The 27504-nt window shown below is 44.2% G+C and overlaps 1 protein-coding gene across 1 annotated transcript in view; it reads left to right on the top strand.

Annotated features, from left to right (window-relative positions):
- LASP1 (LIM and SH3 protein 1) overlaps positions 1 to 27504 on the top strand; it is a 65352-nt gene that overhangs the window by 27497 nt on the left and 10351 nt on the right. The window contains exon 4 of the mRNA XM_069074302.1: positions 8834 to 8941. Coding sequence (XP_068930403.1) covers positions 8834 to 8941 — 108 coding nt within the window. The remainder of the gene's footprint in view (positions 1 to 8833; positions 8942 to 27504) is intronic.

Genomic DNA, 27504 nt, shown 5'->3' with positions numbered 1-27504 from the left:
CCCTCCCTGTGCTGTTTTCAGGATAAAGGAAGGGGCCTGTACTGAACATTGCAGGAAGCTGGCACCAGTGGTGGTCAGTAGCTAGCCATTGCCCAGACTTAAGTCAGAAAGAGGAATAAGCTTAACTTGGAGAAAGCCAGGCATATCTATCTCTTCAGAGAGGAGTCAGGCCTGGCAGTCATGGAATGTCAGAGCTGGAAAGGACATCAGGTCCACTAGTCCATTCCCCTCATTCCTCCTTTTTATATTGGAGGAAACTGAGACCTAGGAAAAGGCCTCATTAATCTGTCCCATGGCACACATCAGTTTAATAAAAGAACTGCCACTCAGTCTAGAGTTTCCTGCCTCTAATTCCATTATTCATTCTTTTGTATCACAGAGAACTCCTTCATTTCTAGTTTCTAGCCAGGGAGAGAAGTCAGATGGATTTCCTGAGAGGTTCCCTCCTCCAGGGACTCTTCTTGGCCCTCAGGAAGCAGCCCTCAAACTCCCCGTCCCCATCCAGAGAACATGACTGAGAAGAGGAAGGGAAGCTTGTAGCTAGCTGACCATTTGTGAGTTGGTCTTGGGCTACCTCCAGTTACCTTTAGGCCATTCACATCAGTGAATGAATGGGGTGAAAGCAATGCCAAACAATAAATGTTAATAATAAAAAAAAAATAATACATCTGACTTTGGAATGTGTGACTTGGGCTTGCCTCCTGAAAAATTTTCCTTCCTCATTTTGTGTGGCCCAGTCTGATGATAAAACATTATATTTTTACCAAGCACACAGATGAGGAAAGCAAGGGGATCATAGGTCCAGAGCTAGAAGATGACGTAGTCTAACACCCCCACTTCATTTTACAGAGGCAATCCAGGGACATTCTGAGTAATGGGCTTTTAAAATGTTCTGAAGAGCAGAGAGCTTTTATATGGGGTGAACATCTTAAGTCTTCTGCAAGTTACCAGGACAGGGCTGTAAGAGGCTGGGACTCAATTAAATTAGTAAACATTTGTTAATTAACTTATTAATCTACTTTATACAAGACACTGGGATAGCAATAGGGAAACAGATCAAGAAACCAAAACATCTTTACTGACTTAAGATACATGGGTTCAAGTTTTTGCCCTAGAGAGGCCTTAGAGAAGGTGCTTCTCTTTTTTGGGTGTTAGTCTTTTCTTTTTTTAATAGGGCAGAATCTGCTTAGCCTATCTAGGACTAAGTGAGAAGTGGTTGTTTTTATACCTGGCAATGACCCTTTCTTTGCTTCCTCCCAAATTGGAACTTCCTGTGTATTTCTAAACTCTGGAGGAGGGAAGAGGGGAAGTTCATTTTTACACACGGCAGCATTTCACCTCTTGTCTCTTCAGGGACCCCCGCCTCTGCTACAGGAGAGAAGCTGCAATTATTCGGTAGTGGGTGAGCATGCCAGGCACGTTGGCACAAGAGGGGTGGCGCCAGGCTACTGCTGGGTGGCATATAAGTAGGGAGAGTCAGGCAAAACAAGGAGTATTTGGCAGACTTCCTGGGGTGAGGATGGGGGCCCAGCAGTGCCCACTTTGGTAAGGATTCCTGCCAGGCCCCCCAGTTTGGGGTAAGATTGGGAGGCTAGCTGGCCTCAGTGACAGGGATGAGATTTCACCAAATGTCAGCTTGGAGAAGCAGGAAGGCTGGGTCTTCCCAGAGCTGCCCTGGGACATCTGCCCTCCCCAGCCAAATCCCCAAACAGCTGAGGGGCATGTGTGAGTTTTGGCCCAAGTCCCAGCTTTAGTGCCCCCCCCCCCCAGCCCCTAACACATATGCCCACCCTCGAGACAAAAAGGAAACTTTTATGGGGCTGATTTATAACTGTAGATTCTCTTGTCAGTGTCAGGGACTTAGATTGGGGTGATGGTCACTCTGGGAAAGACCTGGACTGTGATACTAACAGACCCTCTCAGAGAGACCCAACAGAAAGTCCGTGAACACGCACAGGCATACATACATACATACACACACATTTATCCACACCCTTCCAAGGGGAGAGAAATTCTAAACATCATGATAGAGATCTCAATTTTCTTTTGTCTGACACACAAGGGAGGCAGCTGTAGGTCTTTTCACCCCCCAGCATCAAATACCTGAGAAAGAGAGGGAGAGGGGTGTGTGTGTGGTATATGGTATGTGAGTGAGAGAGTGTGTGTGTGTATGTGTGTGGCATGAATGAGGGGTGAGAGTGTGTGTGGTATGAGTGAGAGGTGTGTGTGTGTGAGAGGGGGTGTGTATGTGTGTTGGTAGTATGAGTGAGGGGTGTGGTGTGTGTGAGAGAGAGAGAGAGGGGTGTGTGTGTGTGTGTGTGTGTGTGTGTGTGTGTTAGGGGTTTCCTGGGTGTTTGTGTGTCCTGGGGGTACTGAAGGCCAAGGAAATAGGGTTGTATTGGACACTGGGGGAGCCAGGCATAGGTGATGACCAATAGCTAGAAAGGATATGGACTTGGTGAAGGGTGTGGATAAAACCAGATCTTGCAGAGAGCCTAGCTAACTCATTTTTTCTTCAGAGAGGAGTGGTGAGTGGTCTGATAGTCATGAAATATCAGAGCTGGGAGAGACCTTGGAAGTATTTTAGTTTTAATTTATTTTTATATCTGAGTAAACTGAGGCCCAAGAAGGCTAAATACCCGAGGGAAGATTAGAACCCAGCTCCTCTGACTCCAGTGTATTGTTTCATTCTGGAGGCCAGTTTTCTTGAGCTCCTCTCTGGAAACGGCTAAACTTAGTGGTGGCCGGTTAAGAAGAGAGAGATGGTGCTGGCTATATCCAGCTCAGGCTGCCTGACTGGCTGGGGAGGATGAGGTTGGGGAGGTTTGGAGGTGCTTCCAAAAGTGCCTGGGGACTAGTTTGCTGAGGCTAGAGCATAATAAAGGAAGTCCTCAGCTTTTTCCTACCGCATCCTCTGCTGCTAAGAGGGCCTGGGGAAGCAGCTTCTGGCAAGTGGTTCCTTTTTCTGGATCTGTCTCTGTGTCTCGACTCTGTGTCTCCATCACTTGGGAAATCCAACTTGTTCTATTTTGGAGATCAACCAATCTATTTTGGTTGGTTTGTTTTTCCTGTGTCTAAACTGGTTCCCCCAAAGTGGCACTTTTGGGTGTCTGAGACACTTAGGGCCACCCCCACTGGGGCTGGGAACCACAGGGTTGGTTTACTGTTTTGCCTGAGTGTCCATCCAGAAATGACCACCTTAGTGGCCCCACCCTGAGGCTTGGCAGAGGAGGGATAACCCTGCCCCCTCCTCTCATCACCTTTACCCCACCCAGGCAGGGATGGACTGAAGGATGGGATCTGAGTTCTCTTTGTCTTAGCTCTGTCTCATCCCTATTCCTTTTCCTCCCTCCCTCCCTCCCTCCCTTCCTTCCTTCCTTCCTTCCTTCCTCCCTCCCTCCCTTCCTTCTTTCCTTCTTTTCTCCCTCCCTTTCTCTTTCTTTCTCTCTTTTCCTTCCATAGAATTTGACATCTTTTGTCTTTTTACATCATTTAGATATCCCTTACTATTCCTTCCCCTCTTGTTCCCAGAAAGCCATCCTACATAACAAATAATATTTTTGAACAAAAAGAGGAAAAAATCAGCCAAACTGATCATTACATTTTATTTTGTAATTTTTAAAATTAATTTGTTTGTTTTCTTTTAGTTTACAGGATTTACTTCCACAATTCCTTGAGTTTCACATTTTGTCCCCCTCCCTCCCCTTCCCCCCATGGCTGCATACGGTCAAGTATAGGATCTGTAAATGCTTTCACATTATACATTAGTCAGGTTATAAAGATGGATTGTATCAGATGGAATGAAAAATGGGAAACAAAACCAAACAAGAGAAGGAAAAAGATAAGGTATTTTGCTTCCATCTGGATATAAACTCACTTCTTTCTAGTTCTTTCTCTGGATGCACATATTTCTCTCCATCATGAGTCTTCTGGGATTGACTTATATCACTGCATAGCTGAGAAGAGTCCAGTCTATCAAAGTTGGTCATCACACATACGTTGTGTCTGTAATTGTGTACAAATTTCTACTAGTTCTACTCTTCTCACTCAGCATCAGTTCTTATAAGCATCTCCAGGTAACTATGAAGTCCATCTGCTCCTCGTTTCTTACAGTGATCATTACATTTTTAAAAATCCCTAAAAAATATGCATAGTATTCCATATACATGGACCTCCCACCTTGCAAAGGAGTGAGGTGAGGGTGTCTACCATCTCTCTTCTTTGAGGCTATGTGTGTTCTTTATAATTTCACAACATTCATTTTTTAAATTGTTTTGTGAATCTTTTCCATTTTAATCGTTGAAGTCATTGTGTATGTTGTTTTCCTGGCTATGTTTTGTACTGTTGTACTCCCCTTCCATTTTAATCTTGGACCCTGAAATAGGGAAGGGCTGGAGGTTGTCCTGGTGAGGATTTTCTTTTTTAGACACTCAAATAACCACCCCAGTCCCTAGCTCTTTGTGACTGACTCAAATGTCCACTTCTCTGTTGTACTTGGAGACCAGGTCTGTGTTTGGGTGTGGGTGTAGTTACAGGCCACCTTCCTGGTCCTTAGTATGAGGCAGGTGTGGCCTCTGCTTTCACTCTCTGTTGAGGAGGAGAAGCAAAGATCATTCTAGACAAATTCTACATGGCAGGGTCCAATTAGGCCTGGGATCAAAACCTGAGAGGACAAAGCACAAATCAGCTGTCTGCAGCCAGTTCTCTGATGCCAAAGTACCAATGATCATTCTTCCCAGTGCTGAGCACAGTACAAAGTAGGTAGTTAATAGGCAGGCTGCCATATAGTAAATATTTAATAAATGTTTATAAATAATAATATGTATTATAAATAACAAATTTAATAAATGTTTATTGAATTGAATTCTAGCCTGGAATGGGATTGGGGATAGGACATTGAGAATCATGAGAATATTTTCCCACTCCTAATTCCCATATCTCTTGATACCTCTCCCCAATGCCCAGAGATCAATGGTCCTCTAACAATGTTGTGAGGATCAAATAAGGTAATATATGTAAGGTTCTTTATCTAAATGTTAGTTATTAGCTGTTATTCCTTGTCCCCTCTCCAGGTACTAGAATGGTGAGTGTCAAATTAATCTGTGATTGTGACATGGGTTGCTTTGCCCAGAGCCCTGTTTTTTGCTCTTTTCCTGACCTTCCCTAGCCTACCATTGCAAGCATAAAAGTGAATCACCCCTTTGCACAGCTGTGTTGGAATTGGGGGTTGGGAGGAAGGCTGAGAACTAGCTGATGTCACCATAGTGGACATTATCCTGTATAAAGGGCCCTTGAGCCTTATAAAGGCAGGGAGATCAAGCCAGATGGGCCAGACTGGGGAGGAGGGTGAGGTTTGATGGGATTTTCATCAATGAGTTGTCCCTAAGCCCCAGGTTAATTATGGCAGCAGTCCTATTCTCAAATAGACTAAACCCAACTGACTTGATAGGTGATGGTAGGATTGTGAGAAGAGGAGATGGGGAAACACAAGGTATACTTGGAGAATGACCATCCTAGGATCCTAGATGGGGAGCTAGAAAGGATTTCAGAGGTCACCTAATTCAGTAGGTAAAGAAACTGGGGGCCAGAGAGGAAGAGTCCTGGGGTCATATGGAGATCAGCGCAACTGCAGGGGACTTGTCTGTATTTACTATTTATTTTTTTTGGAGGGGGGAAGGCAAGGCATTTGGGGTTAAGTGACTTGCCCAAGGTCACACAGCAAGTTAAGCGCCTGAGGCTAGATTTGAACTCAGTCCTCCTGACTCTAGGGCTGGTGTCTATTCACTGCATCACCTAACTACCCCGATATTTATTATTTTAAAGATGAGAAAATGGACGGTCAGGAGGATTTCAATCCAAGTCCATTGACTCCAAATCCAGCACACTGTCTATCCCCCACAGTTTGGGTTTTACTCATTAGGCAATGGGTAACCAGTGAAGGAACAGAGCTTTGCTTGGAGAAAGATTGAGCAGCATCTGGAATCGTTCGTGGATCAAATCTCTAGATCTAGGAAGGACCATTTCCTCTCCAATCCTCTTTTTTTACCCATAAGAAAACAGGCCCAGGGAAGTTAAGTAACTTGCCCAAGGTCACACTAATAAGCACCAGTGAGTGGTAGGATTTAAACCCAGAACCTTTGACTCAAGTCAGCGTTCACATTGCCTTCTCTTGGAGTTAAGGTAGCAAGAAGATATTGAAGTGGAATCTCTGGTCCTCCATTTTTAACTCTATAAAAGGATGAGCTTACAAGTCACTTCCTGTCCTAAGCCTGGCTCCTATTGAATTTAGCAGTACAACTGAGTGATGCCTCATCACCATTGGTGACCTTAACTGTAAGCAGTCTTTAGACTTCTCCAGCTCTTGCTATTCCAAGAGCCCGTGACCCTCCTTCCTGTTTTTTCAAATGCAACTGAGAGCTGACTCTCCTCTCTCAGCCGTCCTTCCCCCTTTAAATAAATTACACCCTTTATTCTGAAGCCAGTTCACACTCCCATAGTTTTGAACCACATTTGTTAGCTTCTGCTGATAACAGGCTGAAGCAGAAATAGTCTGTGGTCCAGGCTTGTGATTTCACTAGTTTTGGGCCCACCAACATCATTAGTGTTTGATGCAGAAATTCCCTCTCACAGTGTATAACAGTGTCCATTCTCCAACTTGGAGTTGCCCTGACTCCCGGGATTGACTCTCTCTACTACATCATGACACCCTGCCCATTATTCTTAAGCTGTTAGAAAAATTGAAAGAAGGGTCAGCCTAGGATGCTGCAACCTCTCCAGGGTTCCTGACCCAGAGATTGGAGAGGTTCCAGTGGTGGCTGGGTGGTATTAGTAAATGTGGGTAAGGGTGTCTTTGGAATTCTCACCTTCTTAGTAAAGAGAGGTAGAGGAGGCTGGGTTTGGAATTAGGTTTGAATCCTGGTGACCAGGGACAAATTATTTCACTCTCTGTGGGCCTCTGTTTCCTCATCCATAAAAACCCAATTCAGCAAACATTTCTTAGTGCTTATGACTACTGTGTAAGGCACTGAATACACTAAGCCAGAAATCTAGTGTTTGTCCTTCCTAATTCATGGAATGTCCTGAGGAAAGTGTTTTTGTGGTGTTGTAATGGCATTTTCACAGGCCCCTGACCCACGCTTTGGAAGCCTTAGGAGTGCTGGGGTTTGGGGGCCAAGTGACAGGTGGTGGCTGGTGGGGGAATGGGGGGGACCGGAATCATCTGGCTCAGCCCCTGCTGAAGTCCATTCCCCACTAACCTCTGCCCTCCCTCTCCTTGCCTGGGAACCACCCAAATCTCATCCTGGAAATTCTCAGGAGGCTCAGTCATGTGGTCCATGTCCTGGACTGACCTGCCTTCCAGGGACTGGGCCACCCCCCATGGAGGAAATACAGGCTGGAGGTGGGGGGAGAGAGAACCTATCAGAGAGAAAGTCCCAGGGACCTGGGGCTTACTGGATTTCCAGTCCATGTGGGAGAAAGAAGGAAGAGCCTTGAGAGGCCCTAACTTTATTTTTCTCTTTCCCTAATTATGACGATGTTGATAATGAAAATAAGTAATTTATAATATAAATAACAAATTAATTATATAATATAAATAATAATAAAATAGCTAGCTTTTATATAGTGTTTTAGAGTTTACGAAATGCTTTTGCAAATATCTTATTTGATCCTCACACTGTCCTTGGGAGGTAGATGCTATTATCCCATTTTACAGATGGGGAAAATGAGGCAGACAGGTTAAGTAAGTGACTGAGACAGGAATCAAATTCAGATCTTTCTGAATCAAAGTGTAACACTATCAGAGAGCTGTCTCTACCTTAAACTCATGCTAGCTCATTCCTGGATATCCCGAGGAAATTCTCAAATCTTCATCCCTCTATCACCGTCTGCATCTGGAAGAGCTTCCCATTTTTCTCTAACTTCAATCTTTCTTATTGCAATACTACCCAGATTCCTGCTACAAAATCTTCAGGACAGGGTGGGCAGTGTTGCCTTCTCTAGAATTACCCTCTAAACACTTGGGGATCATTCTAATGCAGGGCTCCTTTTCCCTCAAACCTGGGGACCCCTTCTCAAGAGTGGTATTTCTGGGGGTGGCTAGGTGATGCAGTGAATAGAATACTAGCCCTGGAGTCAGGAGGACCTGAGTTCAAATGTGGCCTCAAGACACTAAACACAATGCTAGCTGTGTGACCTTGGGCAAGTCACTTAACCTCAATTGCCCTGCCTTCCCTACAAAAAGCAAAATAGGGAAAAAAAAGTGGTGTTTCTAAATGCATAAAATAAAGTACATTAATTGCTAGATTTCAGTTAGACGTTATTGAAAAGAAAGATGTAGTTTTTTTTCTCCCTATGCAAGTTTACAGAGACCCTGAAATCTATCCATGGGCCCCAGGTTAAGAAACTCTGTTAAAGTGTGGTCTGTTCTGATCATCCTCTGCCCAGAGCCCTTCCTCGCCCTCCTCTCTTTTCTCATCCCATTGACCCTTTTCCAGAGGTAAGCTCCAAGGCATTGGCAGTGCCAGCCAGAAGCCAGAGGTTCTCTGTTCTAGCTGCTTCTTGTCTATTGCCAGTGGTGGTCACTTAACAGCTCTTACCCAGGGAAACTTGGTGGGCACCTTACAGATCCAGGAAGAAGCCTTCAGAGATCATTCAGGTCACTTTCCTGCCTTGGGATTGACCCCAAGTGTTTGGGATAGTAGACCATGCTCCTTTTGACCTTTGAGCCAGATGTCCCAATTTGGAGTTCTGCCCCACTGTCCCTTTCATCCCTTCCCCTTGTTCTTTTCAAAGCAGATCCTCCTTGCAGCTCATTTTCTTTGCTCTCTTCCAGGTGCGTTACAAGGAAGAATTTGAAAAGAACAAGGGGAAGGGCTTCAGCGTGGTGGCTGACACACCTGAGCTTCAGAGAATTAAGAAGACTCAAGACCAAATCAGTAATGTAGGTTTTCCCCCAGCCTATGCTCTTCCCACCCTTGCCTCTCTTCTTCTCTTCCCCTCCCTCCCTCTCTCTCCTCAACCCAGCCTCTCTCTTCACCTCCCCCCCCCCCCCCCCCCCCCCCCGACAGGTAATATGAATGAAACAAATTCTCTTCTGGATGCTTCCCCCTCTCCAGTGGGGCCATCGCCTTTCATTCCCTAGCATGCAAGAGAGAATCTCAGGGTTCAGGGTTTCCCTGGGGCCTTCTCACCTCCTTGGGTCCCTGATCTCCCTGATCTGTCATGTTGTCGGCCCCCCACTCCCAGCAGTGGAGGGAGAGAGTGTGTGTGAGCGTGTGTGTGCTGGCTCAGGGCGAGCTGTGCTGGTGCTGCTCTTTGGGCCCCTCACACTGAGCCCTTCCTTTCTTTCTCCAGAACCAGGGATTTTTGTTGTTTGGTGGTTTTTTGAGGTGTTTTTTTTTTTTCAAAGTTGCATTATGGGATGGGGAGAAGAATGGTCATCTTGATAAGAAGGTTCAACTTGCATTTGGGGGTGGGGGTAAAGGAGGTAAGAATCGCTGCTATCTGTCTGTGTTTCTGGCTTGCCAAGGAAGCAGGAACTGTGGAGGCCATCATTTCCTCCCTCATGCTGGGTTCTTATTTCCTTCCTCTGCAGAGACCCTGGCCAACACATCCTTCCTTCAACAGCTCCCGACACCCCAGCCCCGCCACCCCCACATAGAGAGGGTGAAAAGGGAGCAGCTGCTGTGAGGGGGAGGAGATGCTGATGTGCTTGTCTGGCCTGGGTACCCCTGAGCACACAGGGGAGGGGCTGGGTGCTTCTCTGGGCTGGATTGGGGTTTCCTGCCTGGCACTGCAGAGAGGGGAAAGAGAAAGAGAAAGAGAGTGTGTATTTAGGCCTGTGCGAATGAGTATTTGGGACCACCTCTTTGGAGACCTCGGTTGGGGGTGTTCTGTCAGCATCAACATTTCTCTAATAGCTAATGATAACCTATGAGGAAACTGAGGCAGAAGTTAAGTGACTTGCCCAGGGTGACACAGCTAGGAAGTGTTTGAGGCCAGATTTGAACCCAGGTCTTCTCTCTTCCAGGCCCTGTGCTCCATCTGCCTTGCCATTTAGCTGCCTCCCTTCTATATTTCATTATTCTACATGCTACATTTCCAAAGTGCCCAGGCATTTTCCCAGGCCTCTCCCCTGCCCTACCACCAAGGGCCTGTAGCTGGGGATGAGAGAGCAGCGGTTTGACATCATGGACAGTGACCAACTAGTTCTGAGGAAGAAAGGCATTCTACATTAATTGTCTGTTTTTGTCCTCAAAACAACTTGAGGGAGTAAAATCCTTCCCATGGGACGGATGGAGGAGACTGAAGCACAGAGAGGCTCATTGCCTTTCTCAAAGTCACACAGGGAGGTGGTGCTGCAGCCTGAACTGGAACCCAGGTCTGGCCCTCAACCCACTAGACCAGTCTTCCCGGAAGTGCTGGGTATCTGAGCCTGTGAGCTATATATTCCCTGCTCTCTGGAGTCTTCCATCCTTAATATAGCAGTAGATGGAAAGGACAGAAACATGATTGGACCACTATCAATTAATCTTTCAACCCAAAAAAGCAATGATGTGTCATTAGATAGGAGGATGGTTAGGATATGGAGATGTTAAATCCTTTCCCTCTGCTGTGTGCATATCATCCAGGCACCCTAGTATTCTTCACCACACCCACACACTCCACACATTCCACACACAAGTCCGTGTCCTTAGACTTAGCCTTAGGGATAGGGACTGGACCTATAATTTTCATTGGTTTGGGGAATACCCATGTGAGGAAACTACCTCTATCAATGTAGGTGTTCATCTTCTCTGCAGCTTAAGTTTTCGAGAGGTTCCTTCCATGCAGGTGACTTACCCAGGGTCACACAGTCAATTCCCATAAAAGATAGGACTTAGACCCAGACCTTCCTGACTTTGAAGTTGACTCTTTCCACTATGTCATGATATATTTTTGCTTTACACACAATAAATTAGCCTTTTTTTCCTGCTTCTGTATCCTAAATCCTAAAGGCTATGTTGGTCTTCAAGTTATGCATCTTTTCTAGAGCCTCTAGCATGGGGAGAGGGGAGTGCGAATCTAGGAATCTAGGGTTGTCCAGAAAGTCTAGTTTGGCCAAAAGAGGGGAGCCAGAGTCCCCAGCCTTTTTGTGGATTTCTTTTTTTTTTTAATTTTCTTTTTATATATCTTTTTTATATTTCCCAATATATCCCTATTCCCTTTCAGAGGATGTTCTTTTATCATAAAAACTCTTCATTGTTTGACTTGTCCTTATGTACTCCTGACTTTTTGGCGCTGTTACTGTACTGAGCTGCTAGGGTGGCCCTAGATTTCTGAAGCTTCCAAGAGACCCAGTGGAGAGAAAGACCAGAAGAATATTGAATTCTTGGTTTAGTGACTGTGTTTGAATCCTTCTGCTATTTGCTACCTCTGTAATCTTGGACAAATCTTTTAACTTCTCTGGGACTCAGTTTCCCCAATTGCAAAATATAATGGTTGGATTAGTTTATCTCTCTGGTCCTCAGCAGCTCTAAATCTTCTGACCCACTTCTTCTTGGCTCTTTTCTTCACATGGTTGCCTTTACTCCCTTCCTAAATAATAGAGGTATTAATATTTAAGGAAAACCTACCTGAGAGCTGGAGCCTTGGAACCTAGGTATCAAAGCTAACTATGGCAGAGACATTCACACCTGAAGAGATAGTAATCAGTTGCTCCTCCCTTTGCCATTTGCTGATTAAGAGTCTCTCCTGGGAGATGTTGACCATTAAGTGGACCTGTTAAGTCACATTGAAATTCTTTTGTTGGCTGCCTTCTCTGGGAGATGTTAACATTAGCTGTTAAATGGTATAAGTTATTTGTCTGGGCTATAGGGAAGTTAGGAAACTGAGTTTTTAGCAAAACCTATTCAACCAAATGAGGATTTGCCATTGACTTTGAGAACTTCTTTCAGCAAAGACCACACAAGGATCTGTTTTTCTTTCATGATAACACCTTGATTTTTTTTTAAACAAAAATAGTATTACTAGTTTGATCCACCCACCTTTTTCATCTGACCTGGTTTTCCCATGATTTTGTTCTTAAATGAAAGAAAAAAAAGTCACAGAATTTCAAATCTAAAAAGGACCTCAGAAATCACTTAGTCATAGACTCTCCAAATTGGGAGGGACTTTCCAGGATGGGTTGGACTGGTATGAGCGAGATTCAAGCCATTCTAGATAGTCCCTCTATAGAGGCACATCTGTGGTGACCTGTGGCCATCCAGAAAGGTAACCTGTACTTTACCTCCCAAGGTGGGCTATTCTGACCTGGGATAGCTTTAAAAGAGCATTTTCTCTTAGGGCATCAGGCCTAAATTTGATTATCTGCCACTTCCTCTTACGAAAGCTCCTAGTTCTACCCTCCGGGTGCACCCAGTATGAGTGTAATTCCTCATCTGAATGGCAGCCTTCCAAGTATTTGAAGACAGCAATCAGGTGCCTCCCTGAGTCTTTTCTTTTAGAGGTGAGAGGACTGAGGCCTAGAGATGGCGATTAACTTGCTGTCATGAAGCTGACACCAGCATTAACACCTGTGTCTTCAGCCTCCCAGGCTATGGGTCTTTTCCCTATACCTTGGGGTTATTGAATGGATATAACCTAAAAAGTTTGGGATTTACCATTCAGAAGAATTTGTGCCAGGTTCTAATAGGAGCAGCCTTAAAATGTGGACTACTTCATTCCTTTGGTCATAGGATTAAAGGTTGAGAACTAGAAGGGACCTGTGAGGCCATCAAGTCCCATCTTGTCACTTTGCAGAGGAGAAAAAGACACATACAGGGTCACCCAGCTAATAAGGGAGGTGGGATCCAACCCAAAACTTAATTGATTGCCAGTCCGATGCCCTCCTGTTGTAGGGGTAAGTATGTTAGATTAAGGAGGTACTTTGGCCATCAGATTATAGAACCACAGATTTAGAAACATAAGGGACTCTAGAGGCCATTGGCTCCAAACCCCACTCTCATTTTCTTTTCTTTTTTTTTTAATCAATCAGGGTTAAGTAACTTGCTCAAGGTTACACGGCCAGTGATTTCTGGGTGTAGTGCTAAGTATCTGAGCCCAGATTTGATCCCCAGGTCTTCCCGACGCTTGGAGCCGGTGCTCTTACTCGCTGAGCCACCTGGCCGCCCCTCCCACTCTCATTTTCTAAATGAGAAAGTTGAAACTTAGAGAGATTGTGACTTGTACAGACACAGCTCCTAAATGTCTGGGGCAGGATTTGAACTCACTTCTTCCTGACTCCATGCCCAGTACTCAGTACTTTGTCTACTGCACCACATACCTGCCTCAGAGGAAAGTACCCTGACTCTTGAGACATAGGACCTCGCCTCCAGAAATCTCTTCCATCTTTCCAGTTATAATCCTGTGATTTTATGGTCTGATATATTGTTGAGAATCCTAGATTCATCCATGCACATATGGAAATGCACATATAGACATTCAAATATAATTATCTTCTAGTCATGCATAGAAATGCCTTTAATGAAGGCAGAACATTTTCATTAAAACAGATGATTAGTTTCAATAACAAAATCTTGTGATTAGTTAGTTGTTCCACATTCTGTCTTAGGTTTGGTCCTTCAGCATTGGCTTTCTGTATAAAAAAATTAAAAATTTTTTTTGGAGGGGGGAAGGCAAGGCAGTTGAGGTTAAATGACTTGTCCAAGGTCACACAGCCAGTAAGTGTCTGGGGCTGGATTTGAACTCAGGTCCTCCTGACTCCAGGGCGGGTGCTCTATTCACTGTACCACCTACCTGCCCCTATTTTTTTTTTTCAAAATTTTACTTTAAAAATTTTTTTTTTAATTTCAGAATTTTACTTTTGAAAGTAAAACTAAGTTAAAGGAAAAATTAACAAACATTTATTTTTCTTTCCTGCCTACTTCTTCCCTCCTCTCACTGAAGGAAAAGAAAAAGAAAACCTTGTAACAGATGTGTGTTGTCAAATAAAACAAATTACCACATTGGCTGTGTCTTAAATGTATGTTTCATTCTGTATCTTGCGTCCATCCACTCTCTGTCAGAAGGTGGGTAATATACTTCATGTTTGACTCAGCTTTGGCCGTGGCATTAATCAGAATCCTTTGGTTTTTCAAAAATTGTCTTCACAGTGTTGTATAATCTGTTATCCTGCTGCTTCTCATTCAACTCTTCCTCATTTCAAACATGTCTTCTCCGGTTTCTCTGAAGCATCATTTCTTGCAGCAAAATAACATTCCATTTTATTCATATACCATAACTTATTCAATTCCTCAGTGGATTGATACTTCTTTAGTTTTTCCACTACAAAAAAGAATGGCAGATAAGGTGACGCAGTTTGGAGAACTCAGGACTTGGTATTAAAAAGACCCGAGTTAAAATTCAGCTTTCAATTACCCTTGTTACCCTTGGCCAGTCATTTAGTCCCTCTCAGCCTCAGTTTCCTTATTTGTAAGAAGAGGATAATGAGAGTTCTTAAGTCCCGGGGTTGTTATAAGGATAAAATGGCATAATATTTGTGAAGGACTTTGTAAGCTTTAAAAAGCACATAAATGCTAACTTATTATTATGAACTCTAAATATTTTTGTACATATGGGTCCATTTCCTCTTTCTTTGATCTCTGGAGTACAGGCCTAGTAGAAGTGTAGCAACAGATTTCCAGTCTCTTTTTGCTATTTGTTACTGAAGGAAAAGCATATATTAATAATCCAAAATACTTTAAAAAAATACATCCTCAGCGTGGCTAGGTGGGGCAGTGAATAGAGCGAGTTGACCCTGGAGTCAGGAGGACCTGAGTTCAAATCTAGCCTCAGACACTTAACACTTACTAGCTGTGTGACCTTGTGCAAGTCACTTAACCCCAATTGCCCCTCCTTCCCTCTCTGTAATGCCAAGCAAAGGCAACTTCCCAAGGTTCAAAATACCAGCACAGGTGCTCTCCATTTTATTCAGTGACAAATTAAGAACAGAGAGAATCAACATATAGCATAATTAAAAATATAGCATTTACCAAGTGTGATTTAATCAAGTACTACCCCACCCTTGGGTAGTGTGATTCATTTAATCAATCACAAAGTCCCATCTTCTAAGTACTACTCCACCCCTAGATTGTACATTCATTTAGTCCATCACAAAGCCCCTGTTCTCAAATGGAGATTAGTTTCCAGTCATAAGTAAAGTACATTCATTTGTTCAATCACATAGCACAAAAAGGTCAAAAGTTCCCCACCCTTGGATCACAATTGAATCTACCCCAGAATTATAGCAAGCTTAAGGACAGCATTTAATACCCAAATGGAGGTCTTTTCATCTTGACACAAGGCAAGTTCTCAGCAATCTCTGTTCCTGGGGAGACAAAGCTTAGCAAGGCCACAAGATACATTGCCAGTCTCTTCATTAATTCATTCTCTGTCTGCAGAACAGTCCTAGGACCCCTGAAAACATTAGCAAAGCCCTCTTCCAGGATTTCTGTAAACATACAACAAGAAAATCCTTCTTCAGGGCTTCTGAACCAACAGCAAGGTTCCAAGACCTCTGCAACAACAGCACTGTCCTTCACCAGTGGACAGCATTCACTCTCTGTCTGCAGAACAGTCTCAAGAGCTCTGAACCAACAGCAAGGTTCCAATACCTCTACAACAACAGTACTGACCTTCACCAGTGGACAGAATTGGCAAAACAACATCAAAACAGACAAAGTACCAGCATAACAGCCATATCTCCTCAGTCCTTGGCAGCTCTGGGTGGCAGCTCTCAAAAGTCCTGGGCAATTCAAAGTGGCCCTCAGCAATCCTCTCCTTCTCTCTCTGCCTTCAAGGTGCTGCTTCCAAAAAGTTCTTCTGCCTTTCTCTTTTCTTGTGTCTCTCTAAATTTACGTCACCAGCTCCTCCCAGTTCAGCCCTCTCTTTTCACGTCAACAAGTCCATCCCACAGGTGGGATTCACAAGCTCTGTGTTTTAACACAATCAAACCAAAAACCAAGCCAATACAGGGGGATCTTTGAATTCCATTGCTATTACACCCTCCAAAAAAACAAAAACAAAAAAATAGAATTTTTCTTTTCTTTTTCTCTTTCCATTTGGCTTTAGAATCCAGTGCTCACACATATACAGCCCCTCTGTGCCTCTCCTAATACAACCTTTATTCCTACAACCATTGACCATCAGGGTTATGCATGGTGAAGAGCACACTCCACATGAGTTATGGTCCCGAATTGACTGTATGTTGTTGTAGCAGCATAATCATGATAATAACAACTGATAATTCTGCATTATTTTAAGGCTTTCCCATTTAGATTGTGAGCTCCTGGAGGGCAGACACTGCCTTTTGCCTTTTTTAAAATTTTTTTTTTGGTATTTCCAGCACTTAGCACAATGCCTAGCACATAGTAGGGCTTAATGAAAAATTCAGATTGTCTTAACTTGACTAGTGAGTGCTTTGCATACATTGGGTCATTGAGTTATCACAGAGGAAGAAACAGAGACTTAGAACTTTTACCCAGGGTCTCACATACCTAGGATGTCTCAGGAGCATGATTTGAAGCTAGATTTTCCTGACTCCCAAGACTAACATTCTCTACTACGCTACCTAATTGATCCTTGAGGGGCTGACTGTAATGTTGTAGAGATGTTTATGCTGGCAGCATATTCTATATGTATATGAATCCACTTAAGCTGTAGTTTACATATGGTGAATGAGGCCCAAGAGATCTGGGTTCTAGTGCTGGCCTTGTCCCATGCTGTGTGACTCTGGGTGAGTCACCTCCAGTCTTTGGGCTCCAGTTCCCTCATCTGTGAAATGAGGGGTAATTCCCAAATTCCCCCCAGATCTAACTTAGTATGAATCTCTAATTCTGTGATGGTGTCACTTTAATTGCTTCTTCCAGGGTTGGTGGTGTTCAGTTGTCTCAGTTATGCCATTTCCTTCTCCAGCTCATTTTACAGATGAGGAAACTGAGGCACACAGGGTTAAGTGATATGCCCAGGGTCACACAGCTAGGAAGTATCTGAGACCAGATTTGAACTCAGGAAGATGAAGCTTCCTGGAACTCTATGCATTGTGTCACCTAGCAACCCCTCTTCCTGGTGTATTTGCATTTAAATTATTTTTACTCTCAGTTATACTATCTAGTCATACATATATTTAAGATACCTAAAGGAATTTTAGGCAGCAGGAGGTAGAAGATACATATAAACGCCCATGACATGCCCCGTCCCCCCCGTATATGTATCACACTTATGTGCACACCCTGTGTGTGTGAGTTTGTGTAGGCTGTCCTGTTCTCCATGTATGTGTTGGATGTACTAAGGTCTTAATGCAGTTTTAAGCTTAAGAGTTTTGGAATACCTTGTTATTATTTTCCTTCCTATTGATATCAGTTTCATCTTTATGTAACGCTTTAGCACTTTCCAAAGAATATCTCTATGAGATGACAGGGTAGGTAACACTTGACATTTGGCATCTGGATTAGGAGGGGGCTGGACCCAGTAGCCTCCGAGATCCATTCTGGCTCTTCTTCTTTAGACCCATAGTCCTGTGATCACTATTAAAGCCTTTTGTATGCATCATCTCCCTTGGCTGAAATGGGCTGCAAATCCACCTCTCCCTAACCCCATCCCTTCTGACTGTTCCTTTTCTTCCCTTCTCCCCACACCTGTCAGCTGTGCTTACATATGAAATGAGTCATTTCCATTGACTTAGGAGACTTGTTTCCATGTATGGAGTCAGTCAGGCCCTTCACACCTGGCATCAGACACACATACACTTCTCCACGTGGATGGCAAGCTCCCACCCCATTTGAGGATAGAGACTGGGGGTTAGATCTGGTCACCCAGGAGGGAACTGGGGATAATGGATATAGTAAGTGACCAGGAAGCTGCAGATTGTTCATCTCCTGTTTTGGAGATCAGATTTGAACTGAGTGATCCTCTCATCTCCCAAATATTTGCCTGTCTCTTTATCAGCATCATAAGTAATGTACTAGTCCTTGAGATTATTTTGCTCTCCTTCCCTCCTCACAAGTTGTCCTCCCCTAGCAAACCTTGCCCCCAGTTCAGGCCCTGGGGATGTAGGAGAGAGACGGTATAAGGTAATTCAATCATTTCTTGCCCCTCCTGTCCTGCCTCCAGAGATGGGCTTTGAGGTTAGGAGCACTACGTGGGGCCCAGGCCTTTCACAGACCCTTCCAGTCTACCCCCATGACACCTGCTTCTCCCCTTACTCCATCCCAGGCTCTTCTCAGCTCTCCTCCCCTGGGACTCTTTTCATCATTGGAAAACAAACACCATAGGCCTCCTTGTCCCCCAGGACAAACTGGAAGGGCAGACAGGCCGCCAAGTCTGAGGAAAGGTGAGTGGAGGGAGAGGTTCTGTTGTCACAGAGATCTTAGGAGGAGGGAGAACAGGTCAAGGTATTGCTTTCATTGTCTCCTCCCTCCCTCCCCTGTCACATTCCATCCTGTTGAAGCAGTGGAGGGGAGGATAATGTTTGTGGCAGCAGCTGTGGACTAGTCTCCCAGATACTCTGTTTTCACTGGAGTAGAAAATTCCTGCGTCCAGAAGGCTACAACTGCCCCTCACCCCAGCCTGGTCCAGAGCTGGAGGAAGGACGGTTTACTCCTGAGGCTGGCTTCTTACTAATTGTCATCCTCACTCAGAGGATGTAGCAAAATGTTTCTGTCATCTACACATGAACCTCCTGTCCAGTCTCCTGGTTTCATCAAATCTTGTGGGAGAAGGGCTTACCGAGATCCCATTTTGCTTTGAATCTCATGATCCAGGAGAAGAAGGCTCCACTGCCCCTTAGCTCCTACTGCCCCTGGGGAGCTGCCTGCCTGGGTCACCCAAGTCCCTCTGTCATCTCCATCCCAGGCTTTGTCACTGCACCCTCCCCCGCCCCTGCAGTGTTTCTTAGCTCTGACTGTGGTCAATAACTATTATTTAGCCAGGAGACAGATCCAGTTGTTATCCGATTGGCTGCAGCTTCATTAACTCTAGCCTAGCTATTAATTTTTAAGTCTCGGCTGGCTAGACTTTAACCCTTTGACTTCTTTTGCATGCTGCTTGCGGAGAGATAGAAAAGGAAACAGTCCTGGATGGGGTAGCTTGTAGCAGTGCCTGGGCACAGCCCCAATCCTGGGGCCAAACTGAGCAGGGTCTGGGGCTCTTCTCTCCCCTTGCCTCCGTCCCCAAACAGTTTTCTCTCTTAGACTCCCCAGGAATAGAATTTAGTGCTCTGGGGGAAGGGGAGAGGATTTTTTTCCATCTCATCCCTTCCTCCTACAGATTAAAAAACAACAACCCAGTGCTCCCTCTTACCACTTCTGCCCAGTCTAGTGGGTGGCCTGTGGGGGGAAAGGGGCAAGACCAGGTCCTATTCTCTTTTCTCTAGATCCAAACACCTGCCATTCTTTTAAAGAATCCTTTTTTTTTTAATCTGAAAAATGTCTTTTGTTTTTATATTACTTTCTTCTCTGAATCCATCTTCCCCCTTACCCAGCTAGCCTTTTCTTGAAACAAATATTAAAAAGGGAAGGAGGAAAAACCCAGTTAAGCAAAACCAGTCAACACATCAGTCATGTCTGACACTCCATATCCATAGTTCCCTCTGTACTCTTTTAGACTGAGATATAAGGCATCTATGGAATATGTACGAAGTGCTAGGCATTAAGCTAACATACAAACAAATATGTCTGATCGATGTTTTTATTTTATATTGCTTCCATGTCTGTAATCCACCTTCTCTCCCTCAAGAGGAGGTCAGTGTGTTTTCATTCATTCTCCTTCCTCTGGAGTCCAAATTGGTCTTTGCATTGACCTAATTCTGGTGTCTTTTATTCTCCGTTGTGGTCATTGTATAGGTGGTTCTTTTGGGTCCTCTTTCTTTGCTCTGCCACCACACCCCTCCCTGCCTTTTCCCTCTTCCTTTTGTCCCCCTACTGGGTTTACTTAGGCCACCAGTGGTGAATGAATTAGAACTATAATTTGCACACTGACAGTCTGCTGGGACGCTGTTGGGCAGGAGGGGTCTGTGCTGTGGTTGAGGGTGAGTAGTGACTAGGCAGCTGATTGCCTAGGGGGTTAAGTAGAGGAAAGGCTGGTGGTCCCCATATTCTTTAAACCAGTGTACTTGGGCTGGTTATCTGGGGGCCTCTTACCCCCTGCTTGTCTGGCCAGGGAGATCAGACATTTCAACCTGCCCACCTTCCTTCATAGTCATATTGGGAGGCATAGTGGGGAAAAAGTTGACCTGGATTATCCAAATACATTTTCTTTGAATTAGGCAAAAATTCACTTATGTGAAGACCATAGTGAGACACTTTCTCTTCTGGGCTTCAGTTTCCTCATGATCAGTGAACCAGAAAAATGAACTGTCAGGGGAGATGCAGGCTTATGTAAGATCAGTTAGGCAGTCAGTTAACATTTAGTAAGTCCCTACTACGTGCTTTTGTTGGTGTTATTCAGCCATGTCCAACTCATCTTGACACCATTTGGGGTTTTCATGAGGAAACTGAGGCAGACAGGGTTAAGTGACTTGCCCAGGGTCACATGGCTAGTAAGTGTCTGAGTGGAGACTTAAACTCAAGTCTTCTGAATCCAGGCCTAGTGCTGTACCCATCTGAACCACCTAGTTGTGTGCTAGGCACGGTATGCTGGGGTGACAGTTCAGAAAGACACCCCCAGCCCTCAAGGAGCTTACTGTCTAATGAGAAAAGACCCCATACAAAAGGAAAATGAAAAGCAAGAGGGCCTAGAGAGGGAAGGTACCCAGCTTACGGCCTTGCTGCTGGAGAAGACCAGAGGGCTATAGCTGAGCGGCAGATGAAGAGATGGCTGGCCTCCAATTTCTGCCCTTAAGGAGCTTGTGATTTAGTGAGGGGTTAAGATCTAAGGGGCAGCTAGGTGGTGCAGTGAGTAGAGCACTGGCCCTGGAATCAGGAGGACCTGAGTTCAAATTTGAGCTCAGACACTTGACACATTTACTAGCTGTGTGACCTTACCTTCCCCTCTCCAAAAAAAAAAAAAAGATTCGATCAGACATTTCTTATCTGTTTATATGTTAGGAAATAAGACTGGTGATAAAAAAGAATCAGTTCCTTCCCTCAAGCAGCTCATATATTTTATTGTTCCATCTCCCATTGCCAGACCTTTGTGTTGACTGACCCTGATGCCAGAATGCACTCCTTCCACACCTCCACCCTGTAACACCCCGCTCTTCTTTTGAAACACGGCACAAACACCACTTTCTATGTTATTCTTTTCCTTGGCCCCTCAGCTACTAGCACCCTCCCTCTCAAACTACCTTTTATTTACTACATTGTATTTACTGGTACAATGATAGGCAAGGGGACACTATAGTGCACAGAACCCAGGGACTGGAGTCAGGAAGACTCATTTTCCTGAGTTCAAATCCAGCCTCTTATCCAGATGCTTAACTAGCCATGTAACCTTGGGCAAAGCACTTATCCCTGTTTGCCTCAGTTTCTGCATCTGTAAAGTGGGCTGGAGAAAGAAATGGTAAACCACTCCAGAATCTTTGCCAAGAAAACCCCAAATGGGTTTAAGAAGAGTTGAACAGGACTAAACAACAATAATTTTCTGGGGCTTACTTTCTTTGTATTTTTTCTTTGTATACTCAGACATATGAGTATACAAAGGCTCCTTTCTTAGAATAATGTAAGCTCTCTTGTGAGTAGGGATTATTTCAGTCATTGAATTCGTATTCCCCGAACCCGGTATTTAGTAGGCCCTTAATGAGTACTTGTGGATTGGTCGATTAATCAGTCAGCAAGGTATTTTTTAATTAATCAAGGGGAACAACCTATACAAGTATGAATTTATTCAAAGTAAATTACAAGGTGGTTTTTTCATGGGTGGGTGAAGGAGGAGGCGCTAGCTGCAGGGGAGAAGCAGGTGGTGATATTTAAATTGATCTTTGAAGGAAGCTAGGCCTTCTAAAGGGGGCAAAAGGGAGCAGAACAAGCATGTTCCAGGAGGAGGAGAAAGCCTATGCAGATGCTTGAAGGCTTGGAATGCTGTGCCCTAGAAACAGCAAGAAGGGCCATGTTAGACAGTGGAACACCTGAAGGAGGGTGATGTGTGATAGGTCTGGAAAGGGCAGGTGGAGCCAGGAGCCATTTATTTATTCAGCAATGTTTCATGAGCTGGGTACTGTGCCGGGCACTGGGTTAAAGAGAGTTGGTATTAAACATATACTTCTTATAGAGCTTGGAGGGTGAGATAAGAAGGGAGACAGGCTAATAATAGCTAACATTAATTGTAGGGTTTTAAGGTTTGCAAAGCACTTTCCATATATCCTAGCTTGTCTGTCATTCACAACAACCCTTTGAGGTAGGTGCTATTACTGTTACTATTCCCATTTTACAGTTAAGGAAACTGAGGCCGACTGAGCTTAAGTGACTTTCCCAGGGTCATACAGCTTTTACATGTCCAAGGCAGGATTTGAACTCAAGTTTTCTTGCTTCCAAGATGTGAATGGATATACAGCCTGAGCAGATGACAATATAAACAAAAATGGGGAGCCCCTTTCGGCCCTAAACCTATGATAAATACCAACATAGTAAAAATGCTAGTCGAGGTTAGAAATGGAGGAGATTGCTATCACTTGGAAGGAACAGGGGAGGCTTCCTAGAAGAGGTGACATTTTTTTTGTGGGGGTATAGAGGGAGGAAAAGGCTAAAAAAAAAATGATTTCTCAGAGCCTTCCTAGCCCCATAATTCTCAGATGTTCTTCCATTTCAGCTGTGAAGACCTTCTTCCACGACCTTATTTCCCTATGAATGTAGGAGTATAATTTTGGAGAGATGATGTTAACCCCTGCCCTCCCTTCCCTTCCTTCCCTATTTCTAGTCTCACCCCAGGGAAGCAGGGTGACCATCTGTGAAAGTAGGGGGGCTGTCACTTCTTGTCTATCTTTTTAAAAATTTATTTTTAGTTTTCAACATTTACTTCCAAAAGATTTTGAGTTCCAAATTTTCTCCCCATCTTTCTCTTCCCCCCATCCCAAGGTGGCATGCATTCTGTCCTTCCTTCTATCACTCCTCTCTCCTTCTCTTATCCCATTCCCCTTCTATTTTCTGGTAAGGCAAGGTAGAGTTCTATACTCCATTGCCTGTCTATTTCTTCTTGTTTCTTGACTAATTCTGGCCACCCCTCTGGGCCTCTGTCATAATGGAGAAGGATGCAAAACCCCAAATAACACAGAACAGCAGTTATAGTAGTACATTAATATCTGCTTGGACTTTGGAATGTACCATTCTTATTACAGCATCTGATTTTCCTTAGAAAAATAATTGCTGGGGCGACTGGAGTCAGGAGAATCTGAGTTCAAATCTAACCTCAACGGGGCGGCCATGTAGCACAGTGAGTGGGAGCACCGGCCCCAGAGTTGGGATGACCTGGGATCGAATCCCGGGCTCAGACACTTAGCACCCACCCAGAAACACCTGGCCGTGTAACCTTGAGCAAGTTACTTAACCCCAATTGCTTAGGGGTGGCCAGGTGGCTCAGTGAGTAAGAGCACCAGCCCCAGAGTCGGATGACCTGGGATCGAATCCAGGCTCAGATACTTACCACCACACCCAGAAATAACTGGCCATGTAACCTTGAGCAAGTTACTGAACCCCAATTGCTTAAAAAAAAAAACTGGCCTCAAACATTTACTATGTGACCCTGGGCAAGTCACTTAACTCGAATGACTCCAGAAAAAAGAAGAAAGGAAGGAAATTGCAAACATTTATTTAGAAGTCAGTTTCGCAATATGCTTATATATATATATATATATATATTTATAATGCAAAATATTATCTCATTTGATCTTCACAAGCACCTTGGGGAGGTAGGTATTATTATTATCATCACCATTTTGTAGATGAGGAAAATGAAGTGCAGAGAGGTTGTGACTTACAACAGAGTTACATGGTTAGTAAGTGTCTGAAGCTAATTTGAACTCAGATTTTAATTCTTGGCTATTATTAAAACCTCTCCGAGCATCTAATGGGCAAACTGACCCAGGATGTGGAGCTAAGTGATATGTTGGGAGGACACTGGCCTGGGATTGCATTCAATTCAACAAATGTTAATGATTAAGCATCTACTTTTTTCTTTTTAAAAATAGTGTCCTCCTAAAAAAATTTTTTTTCCAATTAAATGTAGAGACAAATTTTAATATTCATTTTTTTTTTTTTATAAAGCAATTGGGGTTAAGAAACTTGCCCAAGGGTTACACGGCCAGTTATTTTGTGTGGGTGTTAAGTATCTGAGGCCGGAACCAATCCCAGGTCCTCCCGACTCCAGGACCGGCGCTCTTACTCACTGTGCCACCAGCCTCCCCTTAACATTCATTTTTTAAAAGAAATTTAAGGGGGGGCTAAGTGGCGCAGTGAATTAGAGCACAGGCCCTGGAGTCAGGAAGACCTGAGTTCAAATCCGGTCTCAGACACTAAACACAAAGACTAGCTGTGTGACCTTGGGCAAGTCACTTAACCCCAATTGCCCTCCAAAAAGCAAAAAAAAATTTTTTGAGTTCCAGATTTTCTCCCTCCCCAAGATGGTAAGCAAGGTTATATGTGCACAGTTATGTAAAGCATATTTCCATTTTAGTCATGTTGTAAAAGAAAACAGAAACCAAAAGAAAAAAAAACATGAAAAAAACAAGGTGAAAATAATTTGCTTCAGTCTGTATTCAGACTCCATGAGTTCCTTCTCTAGAGGTAGACAACATTTTTCCTCATGAGTCCTTTGGAATTGTCTTGGATCATTGTATTACTGAGAATAGCTGAGTCATTCATAGTTGATCATCATACAGCGGTGCCATTACTGTGTACGGTACTCTGGTTCTGCTCACTGAATTCACTTCACTTTGCATCTGTTCATGTAAGTCTTCCCAGGTTTTTCTGAAGTCTACCTGCTCATCATTTCTTCTAGCACAATAGTATTCCATCACCTTCATATACCGCAGCTTGTTCAACTGTTCCCCAATTGATAGGCATCCTCTCAATTTTCAAATTCTTTGCCACCAAAAAAAGAGCAGGCATCTGCTTTTTTCAGTATGGTATAGTATGGCAGAGAAGGGGACAGCCTTGGAGGCAGAAAGACCTGGGGTCAAATCCTGACTTTGAAACACACTGGCTGTGTAACCTTGGGCCAGTCAGTTGTCCCCCAGGCAATATAAGGTGGAGTTCCTTACAAAGGAGTGGCTGACCTGTGAGTGTGGGGGGAGTTTCCACACTGGAAGTACTCTGCATTGATGAAGTTATGGGTCTGGACCTCCATCTTTCTCCCCATTATGTAGTGGGTATTGTACTAGGTGCTGGGGGAGACAAAAATAAAAACAGATCATGGTTTCTCCCTCTGAGGAGTTTGTTCTATTATGAAAAAATGTGCTGTGACTCATACAACTACTGCTGCAAGGAACTGTGGGAAAAACATTGGATTTGAAGTCCAGACACTTGAGTTCATTCATAGGACCTTGGTCAAGTCACTTTCTTAGCTACAGTTGCCCTCTTAGACTATGCAGAGTCAGTTCAGTGAATAGAGCACCAGTCCAGAAGACCTGAGTTCAAGTCTTGCCTTAGATACATACTAGCTGTGTGACCCTGGACAAATCATTTGGCTCACTGATTCTGCCTCAGTTCCCTCATCTGTTAAATGAGGGAATTGGATTTAATGACTTCTCGTAATTCTAAATTTATGATCCTCTGAGCCCTTGAGTCACTGGTTAGGAGACCTGGATGGAGCTTACTGGCCTTGTAATTCACTTTGCCTCAGTTTGTAAAATAGGGATAGAAACGTTCCTACTGCCTGCCTTGCAGGGCAGAGAAGGGGAAATGCTTTCTGAACCTAAAGGTCCTGTGGACATTTATTGCCACTGTACTGCCAAGGAGGAGAGGCTGAAGGACACAGATTATCATCTTTGTTTATTATAAAGCAGATCATGTGGGCTATAATGAGCCAGGTGCTGTGTGTGCCAGGTGATTTTCCTCAAAGATCGGGACCTTTAGACTTCGTGCCTCCCTGGTCATGCTGCCCTGATACCTCATAAGATTAGCTAAAGAACTCATTCCCCTTCACAGTCAGGTTGTCAGCATCTCCCAGGGAAGACAATTAGCAAATGGTGGCAAAGTTGCTAGTGATTGTTATCTCTCTAGGTGTGAATGTCTCTGCCATAGTTAGCTTTGATAGCTGGGCTTCAGCTCTCTCCCTCACCATGGGGATCTTGTCCCTGGGCAGACTCTGTTCCCATGGGGGTGCTCAGCTTTTATGGGGGTGGAGATAAAGATGTACAGAGCAGTGTGGGGTCAGAAGCCGGGCACAGAACTACAAACTTAGACCCAGCACAGCATGGCAGGGCTTAATGCTTCTCTCAGAGCTATTTCTTGTTGTGTGAGTATCTGGTGTCTGGGGGAGGGTTAGCGGGGACAGGGGCTGACTTCCCCTTCAGGCTGTGGTTTACTCTGACATCTGGGCCATAATACATGGGCCTTTCTGTTTCCTTAGATGTGAAGCCTAAACCACATTGCTGGGATGTTTGCGTATGTTATATATATATAGAGTGGTACCCCTGGCTCAGGATACTTTCAATAATAATAGAAAATAAATTTAGAGCTGGAAGGGACCTTGGGGAAACTGAGCTCTAAGATCCTGGATTTCTCGCTGCCTCTTTTCCAGCCCTGAGCTTTCTTTCTGGGAAGGGAGAACTTGCTGTAGGAGGGTCTGAAGTTAATCATAAGAGAGAACTTCCAGGCATTTAGAGGGACTAAAACTGCCTTCTTAGCACAGGGGGAGAAACCTGGAATAAATTCTCATCTGGTTGTGATAGTAGGGAGATGGACAGAATTACTTGAAGGCTCCTGAACCTCAGAGTTGATCCAGATTGTTAAATAAAATTGTTAACCCTTCCTACTTTGCCCTTTGCTGCCTACCAACTGCACGAGGAGTTGGTGGGCAGGCCCATTATTCCCTTCCCTTTGATAAAAGCCATCCCACATGCCTTCATTGGTAGAGGCCCAAGCGTCCCTTCCTTGTGGTCTTCACCCCTAGTTTCCTCTGATGGATTGTGGAAATCTTTTCCTCCAGACAGAATAATTGAATTTTAGCATGGGAAGGAATCTTTGAGGTCATGTAGGGAATTAAAAGCCACATGGGAACAGAACCAGTAGGTACAAGAGTGGCTGAGAGATGGGGAAGCTACTCTGGGTACTCCTTCAAAGTCAATACACAAGAAATCCCCACTAAAACACAACTGACTAGTGACATCCCCAAGGACATCTGACCTGTGAGCAGCCCAGTCAGCATTAGAATCCAGTTCTCTTAAGACTCAGTGGAGTAGCCCCACGTTAAGTGGCTCATTGGCTTGGGGTATTTTAATTAGATTGGTCAGTTAATCAATAGATATTTATTCCACCCTTGCTATGTTTCAGGCACTGTACTAAATGCTAGAGACACAAAGCAGAAACAGATCAGTTCCTACTCTTGAGGAGAAAT

The sequence above is a fragment of the Petaurus breviceps genome, unplaced genomic scaffold (genome assembly GCF_028583685.1).
Source record: "Petaurus breviceps papuanus isolate PSGF00001 unplaced genomic scaffold, PetGlider_PUasm1.0 90887, whole genome shotgun sequence".
Lineage (NCBI taxonomy): Eukaryota > Metazoa > Chordata > Mammalia > Diprotodontia > Petauridae > Petaurus > Petaurus breviceps.
Note: the sequence above shows the minus strand (reverse complement) of the source record. Positions and strands in the feature narration are given on the sequence as shown.